The sequence below is a fragment of the Scyliorhinus torazame genome, chromosome 3, assembly GCF_047496885.1.
Source record: "Scyliorhinus torazame isolate Kashiwa2021f chromosome 3, sScyTor2.1, whole genome shotgun sequence".
Lineage (NCBI taxonomy): Eukaryota > Metazoa > Chordata > Chondrichthyes > Carcharhiniformes > Scyliorhinidae > Scyliorhinus > Scyliorhinus torazame.
In genome coordinates, this window is record NC_092709.1 from 106,203,068 (window position 1) to 106,227,512 (window position 24,445).

Here is a 24,445-nt window from a genome sequence, read left to right on the forward strand (position 1 = left end):
TGAGTGCAGACCTGACAGTTGCAGAGGCGAGCTTGTCGAACAACCTATCTCTTGCACTGGCACTTTAAAACAATAATTTTTTTTAAAGATTAAAACAAAAAACAACCTTCCGGCCCTCACCTCTCACAGCCCCTCACCTCAACACATTCCCCATGCATGCTAACCCTTGACACCTAATGCCCTCTACACACCTCCCATTGCCCCTATACTTTCCATGGTAACCTATAACCCTCTACCCACACTCCATAACCCCTCATATATCAACCTATGGAAATCTGCCTACCCTCATGTCCTTTATAGCCCTCATGCTAATTTAGTGTCAAACCATGCCCCTCTACCCACCATTTGCCCTCATACCTCGTGTCCCCGTACCCAGCCCCGATGGTTCTTCATACCCTCCCTACCTACACATACCCCTCCACCCACCCCATGGCACTTTATAACTCTTCTGTTGGGAGAAGGCCAGAAATCGATTTTACATTGTAGTAGTTCACCCTTCGAAGAGCCTCACACCACATGTCTTCATCTAAAATAGGCCCCAGTTCTCCCTCCCATTTTACCCTCACCTCATCCCGAGCGGGGCTACCTCCATTGACAAGATTTGCCCATATATTGCTGGAAAAGCTACCCCCACCAGACCCTGTTATTGATAGGATCCCATGCAACAAGGAGGGTTGTTGAACCAAGGGGAATGTAGAAAAAGCCTTCCCAACAAAATCACGTACTTGGAGGTAACGGAACAAGTTCGCCCTTGAAAGTTGAAACTTTGTCCATAATACCTCCAAACTATCAAACCGTCCCCCACAAAGAGATCCCTAAAACTGATAAGGCCCTTCCTCACCCATGACCTAAACATTGCGTCCAAACGGTGCAAATAGGTAGTTACCACAAATAGGGGTCAGCAATGATGTACTCGCCCAATTTGTCATGCTGCCAAAATTGCGTCCATATTTTAAGAGTAGACACCACCAGCGGGTTCGAGGAGAGTCTCATCGGAGAGAGGAGATTGCGAGGCCATAGCCAAAGCCCTTAGACTAGAGCCCTGACAAGAGCTTGCCTCAATCTGTCCTCACATGAGGCTTGACTCTCCAAACCATCCCAGCACTTTCTCGAATTTTGGCCGCCTAGAGTAAAAGGGCAGGTTAGGTAACACCAGAACCCCCCAACCCCACCCACCCCGACTGCGAGTCCCTCTGAAGGAATACCCTTTGGACACTTGGGGTCTTACCCACCCAAATAAAAATGGCCACAAACTTATTAATGCTCGCACCCTCTCACCCTCCCAATTCCTTACAGATATTGCATGGGATGGATGATATCTTGGACCCCTTGGAGGCTGCCCTCACGGAGGCGGCCAGATGCCTGAGAAGGTTGACAGAGGCCCGATGTAGTGGCCCTTGTGCAAGGCCCCGCCCCACACCCCTAGCACCCGGCCACCCATCTGGCCAAGATGGGAGCCAGCGACAGCCCAAGGTGTACAGGCATCGCTGGTCTTTCAAACCGATGATGGACAGCGTGTGCCGCAGGAGGCTCAACCTCAACAAGGAGACAGTGCGGCACCGGTGGCACGTCCTCGCGGACGTGGCACCACGTGGAGGAGGAGGATACCCGTTCCCGGTGGTGGTCAATGTCACCTCAGCCCTGAACTTCTACGCCTCAGGATCATTCCAGGACTTGAGCAGGTACTTGTGCAGCATCTGACAAGCTACAGCCCACAAATGCATCTGTGAGGTCACGGATGCCCTGTTTTCCCGGACATCTAACTATATAAACTTTGACATGGACCAGGCCCAGCAAGGTGCCCAGGCAGCAGGATACTCCATCATCACCAGGATGCCCCAGGTCAAGAGGGTGATAGATGGCACGCATGTCGCCTTGCGAGCATCAGGCATTCAGGGAGTGCCCTACAACAGGAAGGGGTTCCACTCCCTGAACGTCCAGCTCCTGTGCGACCACCACCCGAAGATCATCCATGTGTGTGCACTCTTCCCCAGGATTGTGCATGACAGCTACATCCTGGGGCAGTTGGACATTCCCGGCCTCTTTGAGGACCACCCCAGGATGGCGTGTTGGCTCTTGGGGGATAAGGGCACCTGCTGAGGACCTGGCTCATGACGCCAGTGCGGAGGCCTCTGACCGATACGGAGACCCGGTACAATGATGTCCCGTGTGGCTATCTGGGCTGTCATTGAGAAGTGCATCAGCTCCTCAAAATGAGATTCCGATGCCTCAAAGGCTCATGTTTTGCACTGCAGTACATCCCCCAGCGGGTCGCCCGCTTTGTGGCGGCCTGCTGTGCTCTCCAGAACCTGGCACAGCAGCAGGGCAATGTGCCGGAGGTGGAGGAACATGTGGCCATCTTGAGGAGTATGACCTGGAGGGGCTAGAGGACGGGCCCAGGGAGGACCCGCAAGACCTGCCAGAGGATGGAGGATAGGCGGCAGCAACGAGGGTCCAGCAAGCCTGGAGGGCTAGGGATGCCATCATCCTCAGCTGCTTCACATAGGATGTGGTTTCGTCCATTATCTCACCCCATCTGCCCCCTCCCCTCCCCTTCCCCCTCCTTTCCCCCTGCCCACCCCTCTTTCCTCTCCCTTCCCCTCTTCTCCCATCGCAGCAGGAGGCAGCCTGCTGCCAACCATGTCCCGTGGCCTTCAATGCCCTTGGCGGGCGTCCTGTGGGGGCCCTGGGGCCGGTTGGCCCCGGCCCACTTGCTGGCAGCACATGCCCGCTATGCCGTCTTGTTCTTGGGGCTAACTCTGAGATGCGCCGTTGTCAGACATGGGTCAAACTTGGGGAAGCTGGTGGCTGCCGTTGGCACTCTGTAGGGTGGCTTCGGGTTGGCACCCAGCCCTCCCGGTCAGTGCCCATAGGGCCCACCAGGGTTCACCTCGGGACGTAAGGGCATCTGCATCGAGCCCGAGCTGCCCTTCCGTCACCTGGTTCTGCCAGCCCTGGTGACTCCCCAATGTCTGCAGCATGGTGTTGAGGTGTCAACGCCTTCGGCAATGCTCCTCAGTGACTGGGAAATGCTCTGAAGCGTCCTGGCAATGCCAACCTGTGACTGGGACTCCTCCGCCCGCAACCGGGACATGCTACGGAGTACCTCGGCAATGCCTACCTGAGACTGGGACATGCTCCGCAGCGCCTCATCAAGGTCCACGTGGGACTCAGACACGTCCCCAGTGATTGGGACTTGCTGTCGAGGCGCTCGTCCATGGTTGTCACTGACTGAGCCACACCTTTGACACCAACACTCATGCTGCTGACATCATGCACCAGGCTCTACACTGCAGTCACCACCCGAGCAGTGTTGGCCTCGGTGCCACACATTGCTGGCGCTATCTCCTGTGCCCGTAACCTCTGGGACTCCTCCAATCAACTATAGACCTGCTGGAGTGTCACTGACATCTCTCCCAGAATATCACGCCGCACCCTATTGACTGCATCAGCTCCGAAACCCAGCACCTGACTGGGACCCAGCTAGGTCCTGGGATCCAGCAGACCTCCGACTGCTGAATCATCTGGGCATTCCTGCGTCCACCTGATGTGCATCAGCAACTTTGTGGTGCGCATCAGAATGTGTCTCAGAAGCCTGGACACTACTGTCACTCATCGAGGTGTGTGTCTCTGCGCTGGTGGAGGGTGGGGATGATAGCTGTGCCACCAACCCACCCATGTGGCTCGGTGGAGGTCATTGATGTTCTTATGACACTGGATGCTGGTGCTGGTGACACTCCCTAAGCTGACGGTCGCTGCCACTTCCTCCCAGGTGGCACTGGCTGCCCAGTGGCTGACCCTCCGAGTCCCTTGGGGGAACAGGTCATCTTGTCTGGTCTCGACCGCGTCCAACAATCTGGCCAGGTAAGCATCCCTGAATCATGGGGCTGGTCTCCTCAGTTGGATGACTGCAAGCTGTGTGGGGTTTGCTCTGCAGGATCAGTTTAAGTGCTGCTCTCCGTTGTTGGCGGGGAGCTGCCGGGCGTGGTCGCAGGGAATCAGTCGGCAGAACCATCATTTGTGCCATGAAGCCCGTGGGGCCTCATTAAGTGGACCAATTAACTTTTGATACCAGTGATGGCCCGGCCTGGCCGAGCGTCGGGAAACTCACAGCAGTTCCCGCTTGCTACCGCACTTAGAAACGTTCCATTAAATTGCATCCTCAGTCTTTTTTTTGGGTGTTGGGAGTTTCTCACCGGTCTAGCCCATACCTGGGGCATGATGTAATGGCTGCATCCCACTGGAGTCGGGACGGTAAGCGGCCAGTAAATTCCGGGAGAAGCCTCTCCCGGGATTCCCGATGGTCATTTCAGGAGACGTCATGATCTGGATCCGGCACAATAGGCTTAAAAGCTCAATTAGCTATGCAGCCGCCAGATCTACCAGACATCTGGCATCTATCAATCTTGTCAAGGAGACCCCAGAAGGGTGCCGTTTAGCACGGCTCTCCACAAATGGGGACCAGGTGGAACAGCACTTGATAGGGTCTCCCAGGTGATCGGAGACCCCCAGGTGGTTGACCTCTGGCCAGGCTGGCACCCTGTCACTGCTGATGCCACCTGGGCACCTTGGCACTGGCACCTTGGCAGCTCCTCAGAGATTGGGGTGCCATTTTGAAAGGGTCCCCCGATCTCTACATATACATGAGGGACCCCACATTCCCCCAGACACGGACAATGCTACCTCCCGCAAACATGGGCATCACCTCCTCCCTCCCAAGTGAGCACATCCCGCCTTAGGGTCTCTGAGGGCCTCCTCCTCTTTCAGGCCCCCCCAACTTTCAGGACCTCCCGTTCCTTCACTCCCCCAATCTTTATGATGCACTTTCATACCCTGCCTTCACCCCCCCACCCTTCATAAACCCCTTCACCCTCTCTTTCATGGGCATGGCCCCTCTCTGGCCCTGACCTTTGGAAGTGCCAACATAGCACCCTGAGGGGGTGCTCCAATGGCATACAAGACTCCTGGAGTCCCGCCCCCGCCGGTTGCCGAATTCTCCGGCACCGGATATTCGGCGGGGGCGGGAATCGCGCCGGTTGGCGGGCCCCCCCGGCGATTCTCCGGCCCGGATGATCCGAAGTCCCGCTGCTAGAATGCCTGTCCCGCCAGCGTGGATTAAACCACCTCTCTTACCGGCGGGACAAGGTGGCGCGGGCGGGCTCCAGGGTCCTGGGGGGGGCGCGGGGCAATCTGGCCCCGGGGAGTGCCCCCACGGTGGCCTGGCCCGCGATCGGGGCCCACCAATCCGGAACGGGCCTGTGCCATGGGGGCACTCTTTTCCTTCCGCCTTTGCCACGTCTCCACCATGGTGGAGGCGGAAGCGACTCCCTCCAATGCGCATGCACGGGGATGCCGTGAGCGGCCGCTGATGCTCCCGCGCATGTGCCGCCCGGCAATGTCGCTTCCACGCCAGCTGGGGGGGCACCAAAGGCCTTTCCTGCCAGCTGGCGGGGCGGAAATCAGTCCGGCGCGGGCCTAGCCCCTCAAGGTTAGGGCTCGGCCGCTCAAGGGCCGGAGGATTCTGCACCTTTGGGGTGGCGCGATGCCGGACTGATTTGCGCCGTTTTTGGCACCGGTCGGCGGACATCGCGCCGAGTACGGAGAATTTCGCCCCTGATGTAACAAATTCCTTTCTGCTCTTTGCTGCGCCTGGCAATTGAACATTTTTCAGGAACAGTGAAGAGGAAAACTGGTCATCTATAAGTGTTATCACAATCACCAAACAGTATTTAAAATGTTAATTAATAAGGACCAAAATGAAATTATTATGCAAAGAATCATCAATTACTTGCTTAGAAACAAGATATGGAATTATTAGTTAATATGACTGGATTTCTGACAGACCTGTTTTGTTTTACTTTATACAAGTATTTTATGCTTTAGGCACTGAGGAACTCCTAATGAACTGGCCCAAGGTCTCCGTCAATCACGGCCATCTTCCTTTCTGCTAGCTACATTCCAACCAGTGGAGAGTTTTCCCCCGATCCCATTGACTTCAATTTTGATAGGGCTCTTAATGCCACAGTCAATTGCTGTCTTGATATCAAGGGCAATCACTCTCACCTTACCATTGTAATTCAGCTCTTTTGTCTACATTTGTACCAAAGTTGCAATGAGGTCAGGAGCTGAGTAGTCCTGGTGGACCCAAACTGAGCATCATTGAGCAGATTATTGCTGAGTAAGTGCTGCTTAATAGCATTGGTGATGAGACTTTCCACCATTCTGCTGATGATTGAGAGTAGACTAATGGAGCGGTAATTGGCCGGATTGGATTTGCTCTGCTTTTGGCTCAGAGGAGACATCCCTGGGTTCATTTTCCTCATTGCTGGGTAGGTACCAAAGTTGTAACTGTGACTGGAATTACTTACCTAATACATGTTAATAAGATATTGACACTGAATGTTCTGCTTTTGTTGTAATTTAAAATGTTGATAGTAACAAATATATTTGCTGAATGCACATAGAATTTTAGGAACCACAAAACTGATACAACAAACTAATGAGGGCCTCAAGTTATTTGGTAGTGGAAATTTTATTTTTATTAACATTTTACATTTCACTCTTTTTCTAATTAGGGCAACAGAATTACTTGTGCGCAGGAAGAAACGACTGCATTATTGACAAAATCCGCAGAAAAAATTGCCCAGCTTGTCGATTACGAAAGTGTTTCAAAGCAGGGATGAACTTGGGAGGTAATTGGTTCCTTCCTTTTTTTAAAAAAATGTTTTTATTGGATTTTCCCTTTTTGTTTTAACAATTCATAAGTTACACATTACAAAAGCGGCAAAAAGGAAAATGAAAAAGAAAAACAGAAATCGACACACATGTACATATATATATATATATATATATATACAGGCAAGTCTACCCTCCCAACCAAGCAGGATTCTCCAGTTTGCGATCAGGGAGGCAAAGGCTAGGGCATCCGCCCCCCACTCCATGAAGAGTCTGGCTGATTTGAAACCCTAAAGACCGCCACTTTTGGGCATGGCTCCACCCACACTCCCACAACCTTGGACATTGCCTCAAAGAATGTTGTCCAGTATCCGACAAGTCTCAGGCAAGCCCAGAACAAGTGGGTGTGGTTGGTTGGGCTTCACTGGCATCGTTCACATTTGTCCCCCACCTCTGGAAAGAACCACTCATTCAGATTCTGGTTAGGTACACTCTGTGCACCACCTTTAGCTGCGTTAGACTCAGCCTTACGCATGTGGAGGTGAAGTTCACCCTGTGTAGTGCTTCGATCAGAGTCCTCCCCCATCGCTGTGTTAAATTACACCCGGCGCTTAACTAGGTCTGCCCCAATGTCCTGGTACACACGGATCGAGTGTCCCTCCCATACAGGACCGGGTGCGCATTGCCTAGTTCAGTATCTTTTCCCGGTCTTGGTACCAGTGCAGTTTTACGATGATGGCTCGTAGCTGCTCCCCGGTTTATGACTTTAGCTGGAGTGACCTGTGGGTTCTGTCCACTTCTGGGGGCTTGGGGAAGCTTTCCCCTCCAACACGTTTGGCCAGCACCTGGGCCACATACTCCAGAGGGTTCCTGCCCTCGATACGCTTCGGTAGGCCCACAATGCAGGGGTTTTGGCGGCACGACCGGTTCTCTTGGTCTTTGACCTTCCCCCTTAGCGTCCCTTGTGTCGCCACCAACCTTGCTACCTCGGCGTCCAATAAGGTGATCCGATCGCTCAGGTCAGTTGCGGCCTTCTCCAGCTTTCTGATCGTCGCCTCCAGTGTCTCAAGCCGCCGCTCCTTCTTGTCCAGCGCCTCCACTACCGCCGCCTTCACCATCGGCATCATTTTGAGCTTGATGGAGTCTCTGAGCACTTGGAGCTCCTGTGTTAGGAGATCTCTCCATTCATTTATCAGGGGGTATCCCAGCGTATGTCTTTGTCGTCATCCCCCCCTCTCCCCTCCTGTGTTCGCCATCGCCTCAACCTTCCTCTCCAGACTTTTACTGATTCTGATTCCCTTTCGGCTCCTCCAATTCCGGGTTTAGCGGTTTATATTGGGGCAAAAGTGCCTAATTTCACGTTTCCAGGAGGAGAGAAACCTTTCATGTGTCCGCTCAGCACATCCCTGTCACCAGAAATCTGGTTCCCTTCTTTGAGTAAACTTCAGCATATAGAAATATTTTTAGTTATTTGCAAGTTAGCAATTGTCTTTGGCTCTATTAGTTCCATTGGCCATTTTCTTTGAAAAGTAGGCTCCTGAAAGGAATCCTTTTTATCGTAAGGTAAACCCTCCCTTCCTAAAATGGCAATGTGTGACTACAACTTTTGTAAAGTTAGGTTTATCCACTATTTTACTCTACTCAACATTAATAAAAAAGTATCTTATTAGAGTATTTTAATTGGATGATAGAGTGGGACAGCATGCTGTCCTCTCGCCTCTGGAAGCTTGCAGGTTGGATAAATGTCTTTCTGTTCACGGACCCGGTGAAACGAGTTTAGACAGATTTAGCTCAGCTTCTACTGGGTGTAGGCCCATAAAACTGTCCCTAATTTGACATAAAATTGGCAATCTCCTGCATGGATACAATAAAGAAGGCTGTTGTGGAAAATAGATGTCATAAATGTGCATTAATGTACCTTGCCTTGAATCTACAGGAATAAACACTGTTGTATTAAAATGTGTAGAGCTTATTCATAAGTAGTATGACTATATATTGAGATTACTTGAAGTTTTATTCCTGTTAATAAAAGCACCAATATGGGCAGTTTAAATTAGTCCGATGGCAAAACTGTGAAATCCCATGAGAAAACATGAGAAAACATCTCATGAGGAACGATTGCTGCTGCCAATAATATGCATTTAGATTTTACCTGAAAACCCCAAATCACTGGCACTGAAAAACAGAACTACAAATGAAAGCACAATGATTTAAAACCCTGTTCTACTATTCCTTTTTTGTTAAAAATAGCAATCACCCACATTCTTACATTAACAGTAGGTTTTAACATTTTAATACCTTTAATAATCTTGTACAAAGCAATATTAGAATTCCTAGGAATATGTTTCCAGTGTCTGCAGAAATATTGGTGATTAAATATCTTTACAATTTCTATTACATTATAATATCTAAATATTTAAAAGATAATAGAGCGAGATTCTAGGATGCTTAAGACAATGTTTTCACAGCAAGTGTTGAGAATCGCTTATTCGCTCAGTGTCCTGTCACTGTAAAGATGTTGTAAAAAAGCTAATGAGATATTGGGATAGATCTCAGAGACATTTGACTGTAATTCAGAATAAATTATTCTATTCTTTTTCTTGCTGAGACTAAATTTGAAATTTAAGTGTTATTTTGCTAATTTGAACTCTTGACATCGCATTTTGCCTGTAGAACATAGTGTGAGTTTGGTTTGTGTTTCCATAGATTGTTCATCCACATTGAATGATGGGGAGTGTACCTCTAAGGTTCTGATGTGCAGTCATGAAAACTTTCTGTTATGATTGAAAACTTCTAAAATAGCCTCAACTATGTAGAGGGCACCCTTCTTTACTGGAACGTTAATTCATTGGATAATGTTCGAAGAAAGGTCATGAAGATAATTTACATTAAGAGAATACATGGCAGAGTAGAACTTTTCTGAAGACAGCAGTGATGGGATGGTTTGCAGAAATTTTAAATGCTGAGACAAACAGTAAATGTAGATGTAAGCATTTAATCTAAATTGTGAAATCACAACAAGGGCATGGTTTCAAACTGAACAAGCCTTAAATAACACTAGGGATTAGGAAAGTTTTTCTTTGCTCTTAGAAGTACTATATTTTACAGAACAGACATCCAGTGAAAGCTCCTTGAATAAAAGAGTTGAATGAATGCATATATATTTGGATTGAATCGTATAGAGATAAACATGGACCTAATTTGATATATGATTGGATGATAGGATTGAATGGTATCAGGATAAGTAGAGACTGAGATACATACTAAGAGCACAAGTTTCTAAACTGCTTGTGCTGGGAATGGGTGACCTGTGAAGGGTAGCAGATCAGGGTTCATTTATGGATTAGATAGATACATTGTCAAGTTTCACTAGATTATCTCCTAGTATCAGGGAGTACTTCTACAGAAATTTCACTTGGGACTAAATGAGTTGAGTAGGCTACATTGTACAAGGAGCAGGCTTAACAAACCTGTTGTCCTTCCCTTTCATGTTTAAGCACATTTCTTGTATTCTTAAGTAGGCTAAATATTTTAAATCAGTCTCCACTCTAATTGATATTTCTGGTTTCTCAAATATTCCTTTTTTATTTGGCCTATGATTCTATTTTGCAAGTACTATCCTCCAGAATATGGCCATAAAGCCCAATGAGATATTACAGTAAATTTTGCTGAAAACATTGCTCAAGTGTTATTGAGTTTGGAATCTTTATGGGCCAATATCTTTGTACATGTAAAACAAAAAATTGATTCTTTCAGTTTTCTGGTGCCACATACTCCAGGGTAGATTTGGAGTATGCTGAGTGCTCAACGCTGAGAACGCTGCATCCATAGGGGTGGAACAAATGCAAATAATACATTTTTACCATTAGACCTGCTATCTGTTTCCCACGATGTCTGCACATCTGTTTGATGTTCTGCAAACATCCTTCCTTAAGGAGGATCCATGAGATAGGTATAGTTCCAAAGGGCACCATGGTGGTCCTGTGCACCCCTGCACCACCCCAACTTTCCACGGCAAATTGATTCTGCAAGCTCATATTTCTCCTAAAGCTTTGCCATCTACACAACTCTTCAATTCCATCAAGGTGGTTAACTCTGGACTGATGCTTGAGAGTGATCAAGTGAATATGGCACCATTCTCAGGAGTGCTAGCATAGACAGCGCAGTGGAGCTTAATCGTTCTTCCCATTTTTTTTTTTGTTGGTCCCCTGATAGCTTAGAATGGGTTGCTAAGTTCATGTGTTACCTTAAAGGTTTCATAGAACATAGAACATACAGTGCAGAAGGAGGCCATTCGACCCACCTCCACCGATCCACTTAAGCCCTCACTTCCACCCTAACCCAATAACCCCTCCTAACCTTTTTGGACACTAAGGGCAATTTAGCATAGCTAATCCACCTAACAAGCACGACTTTGGACTGCGGGAGGAAACCGGAGCACCCGGAGGAAACCCATGCAGACACGGGGAGAATGTGCAAACTCCACACAGACAGTGACCCAGCGGGGAATCAAACCTGGGACCCTGGCTCTGTGAAGCCACAGTGCTAACCACAATGCTACCTTGCTGATCTAGTTTGCTGGTTGGCAACAAACAGTACAAAATGGGGAGGTAGAAGGAAAGCAGACTGTTGTGAAAAACCTGCCTTCCTCTTCACTGCATCTCTCAATTATCTCTCTGACACTCTAATGTTGCCTCCACATAGGAAGTGTGAGGAAGGAGGTGGTTTGAGGGATGAAACCTTTGCTGAGTGATGTGAGGGGTGAGCAAGGATGGAGGGGGATGAGCGTTATGGTGAAGTCGGGGAGAACTTCAGCAGCTCCTGGATCCAAAGGAATGTTTTTTTTTTAATTGAAAATGAACCATTTGATGGTAACATGGAGACCATTTTGGACCACTGCCAGCAAAGCAAGCCGCCCCAAATCCATTTTTCCTTCCAATAAACGGGTTGCCTGTGGAAGCACAGTTCTCAGTTAGGGCGCAGTTCTATGTACATCTCCTATTTTGGGTCTAAAGTTTGGCCAATTAAGTGCAATTTCCATTCCAGCACATGTCGCTGCTTAATTTCATTGTGAAGTACTTTCAGTGTTGAACTTGGGCCTTTTGGGCATCTCCTGTAGAATTAACATAAATCTTATTGTGTAAAAGCTTTCAGAGTTGTGACAAATGCATAATTTCTTCGATATTTTATCTTTAAATCCTGCAGCATTCAAGTTTGGCCTACTAATGGCGAGCTCCCTGTGATTAGCCTCCTTGATGTAGAGGCTTGTCATGCACATTTGGCTTTAACCCCTGCAACTTCAGTAGGGTTTGGTCATTTCTTTTTTTTAAAAATATTTTATTGAAAATTTTTGGCCAACCATCACAGTACATTGTGTATCCTTTACACAGTAATATAACAATATAAATAACAATGGCCAGTTTTATAAACAGGAAATAAATAATATATAAACAAAAACAAAACTAAATGGCAACTGCCTTGTCCCAGATAAATATTCTCCAAAAATATATTTTAACAGTCCAATATACAATTATCTATAACAACAACCTATACATATTACACTTATATATTAACATCCCTGAGAATCCCTCTGGTTCCTCCCCCTCTCTCTCTCTCTCTCTCTCTCTCTCTCTCTCCCCCCGCCCCCACCCCTGGGCTGCTGCTGTCTTCTTCTTTTCCATTCCCTCTATCTTTCTGTGAGGTATTCGACGAACGGTTGCCACCGCCTGGTGAACCCTTGAGCCGATCCCCTTAGGACGAACTTAATCCGTTCCAGCTTTATAAACCCTGCCATGTCATTTATCCAGGTCTCCACACCCGGGGGCTTGGCTTCCTTCCACATCAACAGTATCCTGCGCCGGGCTACTAGGGACGCAAAGGCCAAAACATCAGCCTCTCTCGCCTCCTGCACTCCCGGCTCTTCTGAAACCCCAAATATAGCCAACCCCCAGCTTGGTTCGACCCGGACCCCCACTACCTTCGAAAGCACCTTTGTCACCCCCACCCAAAACCCCTGTAGTGCCGGACATGACCAGAACATGTGGGTGTGATTCGCTGGGCTTTTCGAGCATCTCGCACACCTATCCTCTACTCCAAAAAATTTGCTAAGCCGTGTTCCAGTCATATGCGCCCTGTGTAACACCTTAAATTGTATCAGGCTTAGCCTGGCACACGAGGACGATGAGTTTACCCTACTTAGGGCATCAGCCCACAGCCCCTCCTCAATCTCCTCCTCCAGCTCTTCTTCCCATTTCCCTTTCAGCTCGTCTACCATAATCTCCCCCTCGTCTCTCATCTCCCTATATATGTCTGACACCTTACCGTCCCCCACCCATGTCTTTGAGATCACTCTGTCCTGCACCTCCTGCGTCGGGAGCTGCGGGAATTCCCTCACCTGTTGCCTCGTAAAAGCCCTCAGTTGCATATACCGGAATGCATTCCCGTGGGGCAACCCATATTTTTCGATCAGCGCTCCCAGACTTGCAAACGTCCCATCTACAAACAGATCTCTCAATTGTGTTACTCCTGCTCTTTGCCATGTTCCAAATCCCCCATCCATTCTCCCCGGAGCAAACCTATGATTATTTCTTATCGGGGACCACCCCGAGGCTCCCGTCTTTCCCCTATGCCGTCTCCATTGCCCCCAAATTTTCAGAGTAGCCACCACCACCGGGCTTGTGGTGTATTTCTTCGGTGAGAACGGCAACGGCGCCGTCACCATGGCTTGTAGGCAAGTCCCCCTACAGGACGCCTTCCCCAATCTCTTCCACGCCGCTCCCTCCTCTTCTCCCATCCACTTACATACCATTGAGATGTTGGCGGCCCAGTAGTACTCACTCAGGCTCGGTAGCGCCAGCCCCCCCCCTATCCCTACTACGCTGCAAAAATCCCTTCCTCACTCTCGGGGTCTTCCCGGCCCACACAAAACTCATGATACTCTTCTCAATCCTTTTGAAAAAAGCCTTCGTGATCACCACCGGGAGGCACTGAAACACAAAGAGGAATCTCGGGAGGACCACCATTTTAACCACTTGTACCCTCCCTGCCAATGACAGGGATACCATGTCCCATCTCTTGAAGTCCTCCTCCATCTGTTCCACCAACCGCGTTAAGTTTAACCTATGCAATGTACCTCAATTCTTGGCTATCTGGATCCCCAAGTAGCGAAAGTCCCTTGTTACCTTCCTCAACGGTAAGTCCTCTATTTCTCTGTTCTGCTCCCCTGGATGCACCACAAACAGCTCACTTTTCCCCATGTTCAGCTTATATCCTGAAAATTCTCCAAACTCCCCAAGTATCCGCATTATCTCTGGCATCCCCTCCGCCGGGTCTGCCACATACACCAATAAATCATCCACGTAAAGAGATACCCGGTGTTCCTCTCCTTCCCTGAGTACTCCCCTCCACTTCCTGGAACCCCTCAATGCTATTGCCAGGGGCTCAATCGCCAGTGCAAACAATAAAGGAGACAGAGGACATCCCTGCCTCGTCCCTCTATGGAGCCGAAAATACGCAGACCCCCGTCCATTCGTGACCATGCTCGCCATCGGGGCCCTATACAGCAGCTGTACCCAGCTAATATACTCATCTCCAAAGCCAAATCTCCTCAACACCTCCCACAAATAATCCCACTCCACTCTATCAAATGCTTTCTCGGCATCCATCGCCACCACTATCTCCGCTTCCCCCTCTGGTGGGGGCATCATCATTACCCCTAGCAGCCTCCGTATATTCGTATTCAGCTGTCTCCCCTTCACAAACCCAGTTTGGTCCTCATGGACTACCCCCGGGACACAATCCTCTATCCTCATTGCCATTACCTTGGCCAGAATCTTAGCGTCTACATTTAGGAGGGAAATAGGTCTATAGGACCCGCATTGCAGCGGGTCTTTTTCCTCCTTTAGGAGAAGCGATATCGTTGCCTCCGACATAGTCGGGGGCAGCTGTCCCCTTTCCTTCGCCTCATTAAAGGTTCTCATCAGTATCGGAGCAAGCAAGTCCACATATTTCCTATAAAATTCGACTGGAAATCCATCCGGTCCCGGAGCCTTCCCCGCCTGCATACTCCTAATTCCTTTCACTACTTCCTCTATCTCGATCTGTGCTCCCAGTCCCACCCTCTCCTGCTCCTCCACCTTAGGAAATTCCAGCCGGTCCAGGAAGCACATCATTCTCTCCTTCCCATCCGGGGGCCGAGCTTCGTATAATCTTTTATAGAATGCCTTGTACACTCCATTCACTCTCTCCGCTCCCCGCTCTATCTCTCCTTCCTCATCCCTCACTCCCCTATTTCCCTCGCTGCTCCCCTTTTCCTCAATTGATGGGCCAGCAACCTGCTCGCCTTCTCCCCATACTCATACTGTACACCCTGTGCCTTCCTCCACTGTGCTTCTGCAGTACCCGTTGTCAGCAAGTCAAATTCTACGTGTAACCTTTGCCTTTCCCTGTACAGTCCCTCCTCCGGTGCCTCCGCATATTGCCTGTCCACCCTCAGAAGTTCTTGCAGCAACCGCTCCCGTTCCTTACTCTCCTGTATGTGCCCTTATTGATATCAGCTCCCCTCTAACCACTGCCTTCAGCGCCTCCCAGACCACTCCCACCTGGACCTCCCCGTTATCATTGAGTTCCAAGTATTTTTCAATGCACCCCCTCACCCTTAGACACACCCCTTCATCTGCCATTAGTCCCATGTCCATTCTCCAGGGTGGACGCCCTTCTGTTTCCTCCCCTATCTCCAAGTCTACCCAATGTGGAGCGTGATCCGAAATGGCTATAGCCGTATACTCCGTCCCCCTCACCTTCGGGATCAACGCCCTTCCCAAAACAAAAAAGTCTATTCGCGAATAAACTTTGTGGACATAGGAGAAAAACGAAAACTCCTTACTCCTAGGTCTACTAAATCTCCACGGGTCTACTCCTCCCATCTGCTCCATAAAATCTTTAAGCACCTTGGCTGCAGCCGGCCTCCTTCCAGTCCTGGATCTCGACCTGTCCAGCCCTGGCTCCAGCACCGTATTAAAATCTCCCCCCATTACCAACTTTCCCACCTCTAGGTCCGGGATGCGTCCTAGCATACGCCTCATAAAATTGGCATCATCCCAGTTCGGGGCATATACGTTTACCAAAACCACCGCCTCCCCCTGTAATTTGCCACTCACCATCACGTATCTGCCCCCACTATCCGCCACTATGGTCTTTGCCTCAAACATAACCCGCTTCCCCACTAGTATAGCCACCTCCCTGTTTTTCGCATCTAGCCCCGAATGAAACACCTGCCCCACCCATCCTTTGCGTAGTCTAACCTGGTCTATAAGTTTCAAGTGCGTCTCTTGTGGGTTTGGTCATTTCTTGATCAGCAGAAGCACTCTGCAATTTTTCTGCACAGCTTTTTGTCTGTGCAGCAATTTTAAGATTAAGTTGTTCACCAACAGTAGATTTAATATCTATTAGGTTATGAGTGGTTTTCTTGGCTTCCTTGACAGGACTATTCATGAGATGACATTAGAAGTCTTTGTAAACGTACATGTATAAAAGTTTGGAAATAAAAAACAGATTCTGGTATTAAAGCTGAAACAAAACACAAAAAATTCCTTCAAAAAAAGGTATTTTTATTTTCTTTCTCCCTTAGCACGGAAGTCTAAGAAGATGGGAAAGGTGAAAGGGCTGCATGAAGAGCAGCAACCACCACACAGCCCCAAGGAAGGGATCACATTCACTGCTCCTTTACCGGAACCCACAGCAAGCACTGCGCTTGTTCCTAATTTCTCACTAATGCCACCACACATTAACCCATCCCTGATCACTATTCTTGAAGCCATTGAACCTGACGTGGTTTATGCATCTTATGATAGCAGTCAAGCAGACACAACTAATCATCTGCTGTCCAGTTTGAACAAGCTGGCAGAAAAACAAATGGTTCGAATTGTGAAGTGGGCGAAAGGTCTTCCAGGTAGGAATGGAAACAAACTTTTAACTCTCATTTCTTTACCATGTCCATGCCATACTCTTACCTTTTGTTTGTATGCTAATGTTTGCTTATCATGTTACTTTTCAGAATATGACAAATAATCCACTCAAATATATCCAAGGCATTTATATTTTAGGCATTGACATAGGCATTTATCTAACTACATATATAAGATATGCATAAAACTGAACCTAAAAGTAAATACGTCAAAGAGCTTATGAAAAGATGTTTTCTTAAAGTTATATTTTGAAACATTCAGAGTAAATGACAGAGGGAACTTGAAGCTATTAGCTTGAAAGTTGATTATCTATTTCTGATTTCCAGAGCTGTGTCCACTAATTGTATTTAATTATAAAACATTTACTCAATATTCAGGCAATTTGGTATGAAAAATAATACTGACTCATCAGCTTCTCCTCTCTATATAGTAATGTGTCTAATAAAAAAAGACAGTGGGCGGAATTCTCTGTTTTTGGAGAATTTCTAGTGGTGCCTTTCCCACTGGCCAGAACTGCTCTTGGAACCTCGTTAATTATGGCCAGCAGCTGATTTGTCTGTCTTCCGTCATCTGATGAGTTTGAAGGTCGTGGTGCCATATTTAAATACCAGTCCAGCACACTCATATCAATGTCCTGACCAGACCGTGCAAGATATCAGCAACCCAGAGAAAAAAGGCTAACACCCTCAAGAAGAAATCTGTTCCATGATTCAACTACCTACCCCCCAGAACCTATCACCTGTGAGGCACACATGCCCCACTTAGACCTCTACCTATCGCATCTGGAGTCTTTGTGCACTCATTCCAGTAAACAATGTGATGTCCCTTTGGTCTCTCCTTGTTTCTGAGCCTTTCATGCAGCCTTGTTGAGGTCCAGCTTCCCTCCCCTCAGTCTTTCCTCTGCCTTCCATTGTTTATCTTCTGCATCCATCTCCTTGTCCCTCTACCTGCCAGCATGAGCCCTCGTGCTCCCCCCTTCTATCTCCACCTCCCCACAGCCTCACCTCGCGCTCCACCCTCGGTCAAACTTCAGACCTTTGTTACAGTGGCTGCATGAGTCCCACCTCCCAGTCTTGTCCAGATAGACACTAGTGTGTGTCATCAGGGAAAAGGAGATCACTTTACTCCCCAACCCCAGGCGCAGTTCTGATCCAAAATGGTGACACAGGGGGGTCCGTTGATCCAGCAATACTATGTTGTCCATGAAGACCAGCTCGGCATGCATATGAAGCGCAGGAACTGGTCTACTCCAGCAGAGTGGTGTACAGCACATCAGGAGCAGTGGAGTACTATGGCAAAAAGACTTTGACGCACTCACCTTGAAGTCTCTAGCGAGGACTGCCATATTCATGCCACTCTGTAGCAATTGGGTTTCAGATTAACGTAATTTCCTGTTGGTGTGACGCAAAATTGGAAGGCCTGACGGGATGTCAGTGGGCAGTTTGATTGAGCATTCATGAGTAGCAAATTAATGCAAATGGCATTCACGCCACCTGCCAGCGGGAACATCGGCCCACCATTGGGAGAATTGCAATGTGATTTTACACTGGCCGGTATCTGACTTTTTGGCTCCCGCTAGATTCTCCTATCCTGCCTGTCACCAAGCCCACCACAGGCAAGATGGAAGAATTCTGCCCAATGAAATCACCTACAAGAACAAGAACATTTGCATTTCTAAAATGTCCAAGGCACTTACAAGAAATTGGATAATAAGATATGTATTACTGCAAATGCACATAACTCTGAAATTCTTTGGGGAGTTCTGCCACTGGCCCAGCAGAATTATGGCATTAGACTTAGAGAACTGCCCAATAAAATGGTGATCCTGCCTTGATCCATTTTTGCAGACTTTTGGCGTCACTATGTCATTTTGCAGTAGATTGTCAGAGATAAGAAGGAATATCATCACCATAGTTTTGCACGTTTCCCTCAGATTAGAATCCTTGGGGCTGAAATTACTCTTTGTAAGATTATGCATGGATGTTTAAACATAAATGCATGCACGTACAAAAGTTTTTTTCTGCTTAAGTAGTCATCCATAGTTGATCCTCATTTATCAGAATTAAACCAAATTAAGTTAATAAACAATTTGACTCAGCACTTGCATTAGCCGGTGGGAACATTTTAAATAAAGTTACAGCTAGATATTTTTGATTTCGTGATTGGCACTGTTATAGACAGATCCCATTTTATGTTTGGATGACGTACTTCCTAAATCTTAATATCTCCAACTCTGTTTCTCTATTTTTGCTTTTAAAGCTAGTTGCGTGATTTAAAAGGCTATTATTGTATTATTATATGCTTGGTCGTTAATGCATTTTGTGATGTGCTATTCCTGATTTGTGAAATCCTAGAGAACACTGTGTTGGAGCAAGCTTTCATTAAAATTAATTCGTTCAAAAGGATTTTGAATTCCCTTGAACAATTCTGCTGCTTTATGAATTGCGTTGTTGGATCACATCCCAAAGCACAAAGCTGATAATGAGGGAGAGAAATTTGGATTAAGCCAAAGTGATGGCAACAGCAGTGAACAACCTGGTAGTTAATGTACTGTGTGAATTTATAGATGGATCTACAAATCATCATGGTTTCTAGCTTTTATTATTTTTCTTTCTTTTTAAGGCTGTGTGGCACTCAGTGTTGGCCATATTTTCCAAAAGGTATGTGCGTATATACAGACTGCGCTAGTAACCATCTGTATACCTGGCTGAATATCCAGCATAGATGTAGGTATAAACACAAAAAACTACAGATGCTGAAAATCTGGAACGAAAACAGAAAATGCTACAAATACTCGGCAGGTCAGGCAGCAGCCGCAGAGAGAGAAACAGAGCTAACTTTTTAAGTGGATGACCTTTCATCAAAACAGATACTCCTTTTTTTTTTAAACGGTATACTGTGACTGGAGAAAATACTCTTAAAGTCTATCATGACTCAATTAAATCATATTTTGTCCCTAATTATTTATTCCTGATTACAGAAAACCTTTACAAAATTCCCCATTCATCTCAATAATAATAAAACGATAATAAACTCTTACCACTTCCTTGGACTTCATTTTACTGAACACATGGAAAGGTTTAATGCAACAACTTGCTCGCATTTTGTGACCACACACACTGATAAATGCTTAGGCCAACGCAAGCCATTTATAAAACTATTTATAGAGCTCTTTTGAGCCCAAACAGTATTTTTCAGTAGTATTTCAACACTAAAAGAACATAACGGTGCAAATGTATAACATTACTTTGATTTAACATTTAATATAAAGGTAAGGAGGAATAAGTAACAAAGAAAGGCCAGTTACAGATGGTGGAAAATATCTGTTTTATGCATTTAGTAAAACAAGTAACTAATAACAAAAAATATTCACAAAATTAAATCAAAGGGGCCAGCTTTCCACCACCTAGGCCGATAGCTCAAATCAGGACATTTCCTGACTTGGCAGATGTGCCTTGGTTTAAAGTGGTCAGTCACATACAATTTCCAGTCCAGGTGGGGGGGGCGGGATTCTACGGTCGCCGAGGCCGAAATTGCATTCGGCGATCGGCCGGAGAATCCTCGTTTATGACCAAATCGGAGCACCAATGCTTTTGCGTGCTCCTCCCCCTCCAAAGCAGCATACTCGGAGAGTACGCCGCGTATTGTATCGACGGCCTCAGGACATTGCCTGAGGCCCACCCCCCGATGCTCCGCCCCCGACCAACCGAGTTCCCGACGGCATTGTTTCACGTGTGGTCTCATCTGTTGAGAACTCGGCATGGCGGCTGCGGACTCAGTCCAGCGCCGCCACAGAATGGGGGAGGGCCGATCCGCAGGCGGGAGGGACTTTCCCAGGGGCTGGGGCACTGTTGGGGGAGTAGTCCAAGGCACGCAAGCCGGCCAAAGGGGGGACACAATTTTGCAGGCCAGGTCAGCGAGCAGCCGGCGCCATGTTGCACAGAGCGGCTGCTGCAGGTCGCTGCCATACGAATGCGCAGCCATTGACCCAGCAATTCTCCGGGCCGTATTGGCAGCTAGAACCGGGTGCTCTACGCTGCTCGGCTGCGAGCCCCCAGCCAAACGGAGAATCGGTGGCCGTTTCACGCCATTTTTTCTGCCGTAAAACGCCACTGTTCCCACGCTGGCGTGGGGACATAGCCTCAAAATTGGAGAATCCAGCCCCGGGTGTGTGCAGGATGAATCCCACTGACCACGGAAGGAGCTCCTAATTTGCTGAGTGTTGAGACACGCTGGTGAGAAGGCCCGTTCAGTTTTCTGGGACTTTATACCAGTTGTAATGAACATAGTTCATAGGGGGCATAGGTTTAAGGTGAGAGGGGCAAGGTTTAGAGTAGATGTACGAGGCAAGTTTTTTACGCAGAGGGTAGTGGGTACCTGGAACTCGCTACCGGAGGAGGTAGTGGAAGCAGGGACGATAGGGACATTTAAGGGGCATCTTGACAAATATATGAATAGGATGGGAATAGAAGGATACGGACCCAGGAAGTGTAGAAGATTGTAGTTTAGTCGGGCAGTATGGTCGGCACGGGCTTGGAGGGCCGAAGGGCCTGTTCCTGTGCTGTACATTTCTTTGTTCTTTGTTGTAGTTAAGCCCTCTAGGCCTCACAACACCTCAGCCACCCCTTCGCATCACCTAGTCCCTATGGCCCCTCATACCCACCATACCAGCTCAATGTCCCATAAACTCCTGTGGCCTCTTATATTCTCCATACAAACTCATGTCCCTTCCATGTTCATACACCTAGCATGCACTATGTACATAAGCAATGAGCTATATGGGGAACTGTTGAAACAAAACACCAATTCAGAAATGTTCTGCATTTCCTGCAGATCATTAAAAGGTCCATAACAAATAGGTTTCAAACATTTAATCTTGTCCAAATAAACATTGAGACATTGACAAAATAGATCACAGAAAGTACAACTTATTATAACCACTTAAAGATATCAGTCAAGCAAAACCATCAATTCCCTTCACTTGTCAAAACAAATTTCCTGCTGAACTAATGCTTTTCTTGGTCCAGGCTCTTAGCCAGGCATGCATAATGAGGACAGGTGGAAATGCAAGTGTTCCCTTTGCTCCATTTTAGCACCCTCACCTCCACATCAGTAGTTTGTGGGTTCAAGCTTCCCCTCCGACTCTGGAGATGTGGTAGAGTGAACCTCTGGCAACAGCGCACCCCCTCCAGATGAATTCAATGCATTCTATGCTCGCTTCGAGCAGGAAACCAGCAAACCATTGATCGGAATTCAGGACCGGCATGTTTCTTTGAGGAAGAGGAAAAGTATGGCAAGTTTCGGGAACCTTGGATAATGAGCGATATTGTGAGCCGAGTCAGAAAGAAATAGGGAGCATTTGTCAGGGCAGTAAGGCTGGGAACAGACCAAGCCCATGAGGAATCTAAAGAAAGTACGAAGGAACTTAAACAAGAAGTGAGGAGGGCTAAAAGGAGTCATGAAAAGTCATTGGCAAACAGGATTAAGGAAAATCCCAAAGCTTTTTATACATATATAAAGAGCAAAAGGGTAGCCAGGGAAAGGGCCCACTCAAGGACAAGGGAGGGAATCTATGCGTGGAGCTAGAGGAAATGGGCGAGGTACTAAATGAGTAATTTGCATCAGTATTCACCAAAGAGAAGGACTTGATGGTGGTGAGTCTGGGGAAGGGTGTGTAGATAGTCTGGGTCACATTGAGATCAAAAAGGAGGAGGTGTTGTCATTCTTGAAAAACATTAAGGTAGATAAGGCCCCATGGCCTGATTGGATCTGCCCCAGAATATTGAGGGAGGCAAGAGAGGAAATTGCTGGGGCCTTAACAGAAATCTTTATATCCTCACTGGCTACAGGTGAGGTCCCAGATCACTGGAGAATAGCTAATGTTGTTCCTTTGTTTAAGAAGAGTAGTAAGGATAATCCAGGAAATTACAGGCTGGTGTGCCTTACAGTGCTGGGAAATTATTGGAGAGGATTCTTCAAGACAAGATTTACTCCCATTTTGACACAAGTGGCCATATTAGCGAGAGGCAGCAGGGCTTTGTGAAGGGGCATTCGTGTCTCAGTAACTTGATTGGGTTTTTCGAGGAAGTGACGAAGATGATTGATGAAGGTTGGGCAGTGGCTGTTGTCTACATGGACGTTAGTAAGGCCTTTGATAAGGTCCCTCATGGCAGACTGGTACAGAAGGTGCAGTAACACAGGATCAGATACGAGCTGGCAATATTGATACAGAACTGGCTCGGTCATAGAAAACAGGGTAGCAGTGGAAGGGTGCTTTTCTGAATGGAGGGCTGTGACTTGTGGTGTTCCACAGGGATCAGAGCTGGGGGTGTTGCTGTATGTATTATATATAAATGATTTGGAGGAAAATGTAACGGTCTGATGAGTAAGTTTGCGGACGACGCAAAGATTGGTGGAATTGCGAAAAGTGATGAGGATACAACAGGATATAGATTGGTTGAAGACTTGGGCGGAGAGATGGCAGATGGAGACAAATGAGAGATAATGCATTTTGGAATGTCTAATACAGGTGGGGAATATACAGTAAATAGCAGAACCCTTAAGACTATTGACAGAGGGATCTGGGTGTACAGGTCCACGGGTAAGTGGCAAGCAGGTGGAGAAGGTAGTCAAGAAGGGATACGATATGCTTGCCTTCATTGGCTGGGGCATTCGAGTATAAAAATTGGCAAGTCATGTTGCAGCTGTATAGAACCTTAGGCCTCACGTGGAATATAGTGTTCAATTTTGGTTGCCACATGACCAGAAGGATGTGGAGGCTTTGGAGAGGGTTACCTGGATGTTGCCTGGTTTGGAAAGCATTAGCTATGAGCTGAGGTGGATAAATTCAGTTTGTTCTCATTGGAATGATGGGGGTTGAGCGGAAATTTGATAGATTTCTACAGAATTATGAAGGGCATGGACAGAGTGGATAGTCTGAAGATTTTTCCCAGGGTGGAAGAGTCAATTACATGGGGACATAGTTTTAAGGTACGAGGGGAAAAGTTTAGAGGAGATGTGCGAGGGAGGTTTTTTACAGACAGTAGTGGGTGCCTGGAACTCGCTGCCGGAGGAGGTGGTGGAAGTAGGTATGATAGTAGAGTTTAAGGGGCGCCTTGACAAATACATGAATAGGATGGAAATAGGGGGTTACGGGCCCCGGAAGTGTAAAAGGTTTTAGGTTAGACGGGCAGCATGGTCGGCACAGGCTTGGTGAGCCGAAGGGCCTGTTCCTGTGCTGTACTTTCCATTGTCCGTTTTTATAACTGTCCCAACAGTCTCGGACACACCCATGCAGCCCCTAAGTCAGATCGGCCTTCTAGAAAGTGAACCCTTGAAAAGCAATGGGTCCTGACGGAGTCCCTGGTCGTGCACTCAGATCCTGCGCGGATCAACTGGCGGGTGTGTTCGTGCACATCTTCAACCTCTCCATACTCCGGTCCGAGGTTCCCACCAGCTTCAAGAAGACCACCATCACACTGGTGCCAAGGAAGAACCAGGCAACATGCCTCAATGACTACAATCTGGTGGCCTTGACATCTATCATTATGAAGTGCTTCGAGAGGTTGGTCATGAGACACATCAACTCCATACTCCCAGAATGCCTTGATCCACTGCAATTCGCATATCTCCACAACCGGTCCACAACAGATGCTATCTCCCTGGCACTACATTCATCCCTGGAACATCTAGACAACAAGCATTCCTACATAAGGAATGTATTGACTACAGCTCTGCCTTCAACACCATAATCCCAGCCAAGCTCATTTCAAAACTCCAAAAACTAGGACTTGGCTCCTCCCTCT

At 47.5% G+C, this 24,445-nt stretch overlaps 1 protein-coding gene across 3 annotated transcripts in view; it reads left to right on the forward strand.

Moving 5' to 3' along the window:
- Window positions 1-24,445, forward strand: part of nr3c2 (nuclear receptor subfamily 3, group C, member 2) — a 513,177-nt gene that overhangs the window by 351,097 nt on the left and 137,635 nt on the right. For all 3 annotated transcript variants that reach the window (XM_072496087.1, XM_072496088.1, XM_072496086.1), the window contains exons 4-5: window positions 6,576-6,692; window positions 16,304-16,624. In XM_072496087.1, the coding sequence (XP_072352188.1) occupies window positions 6,576-6,692; window positions 16,304-16,624 (438 nt within the window). The remainder of the gene's footprint in view (window positions 1-6,575; window positions 6,693-16,303; window positions 16,625-24,445) is intronic.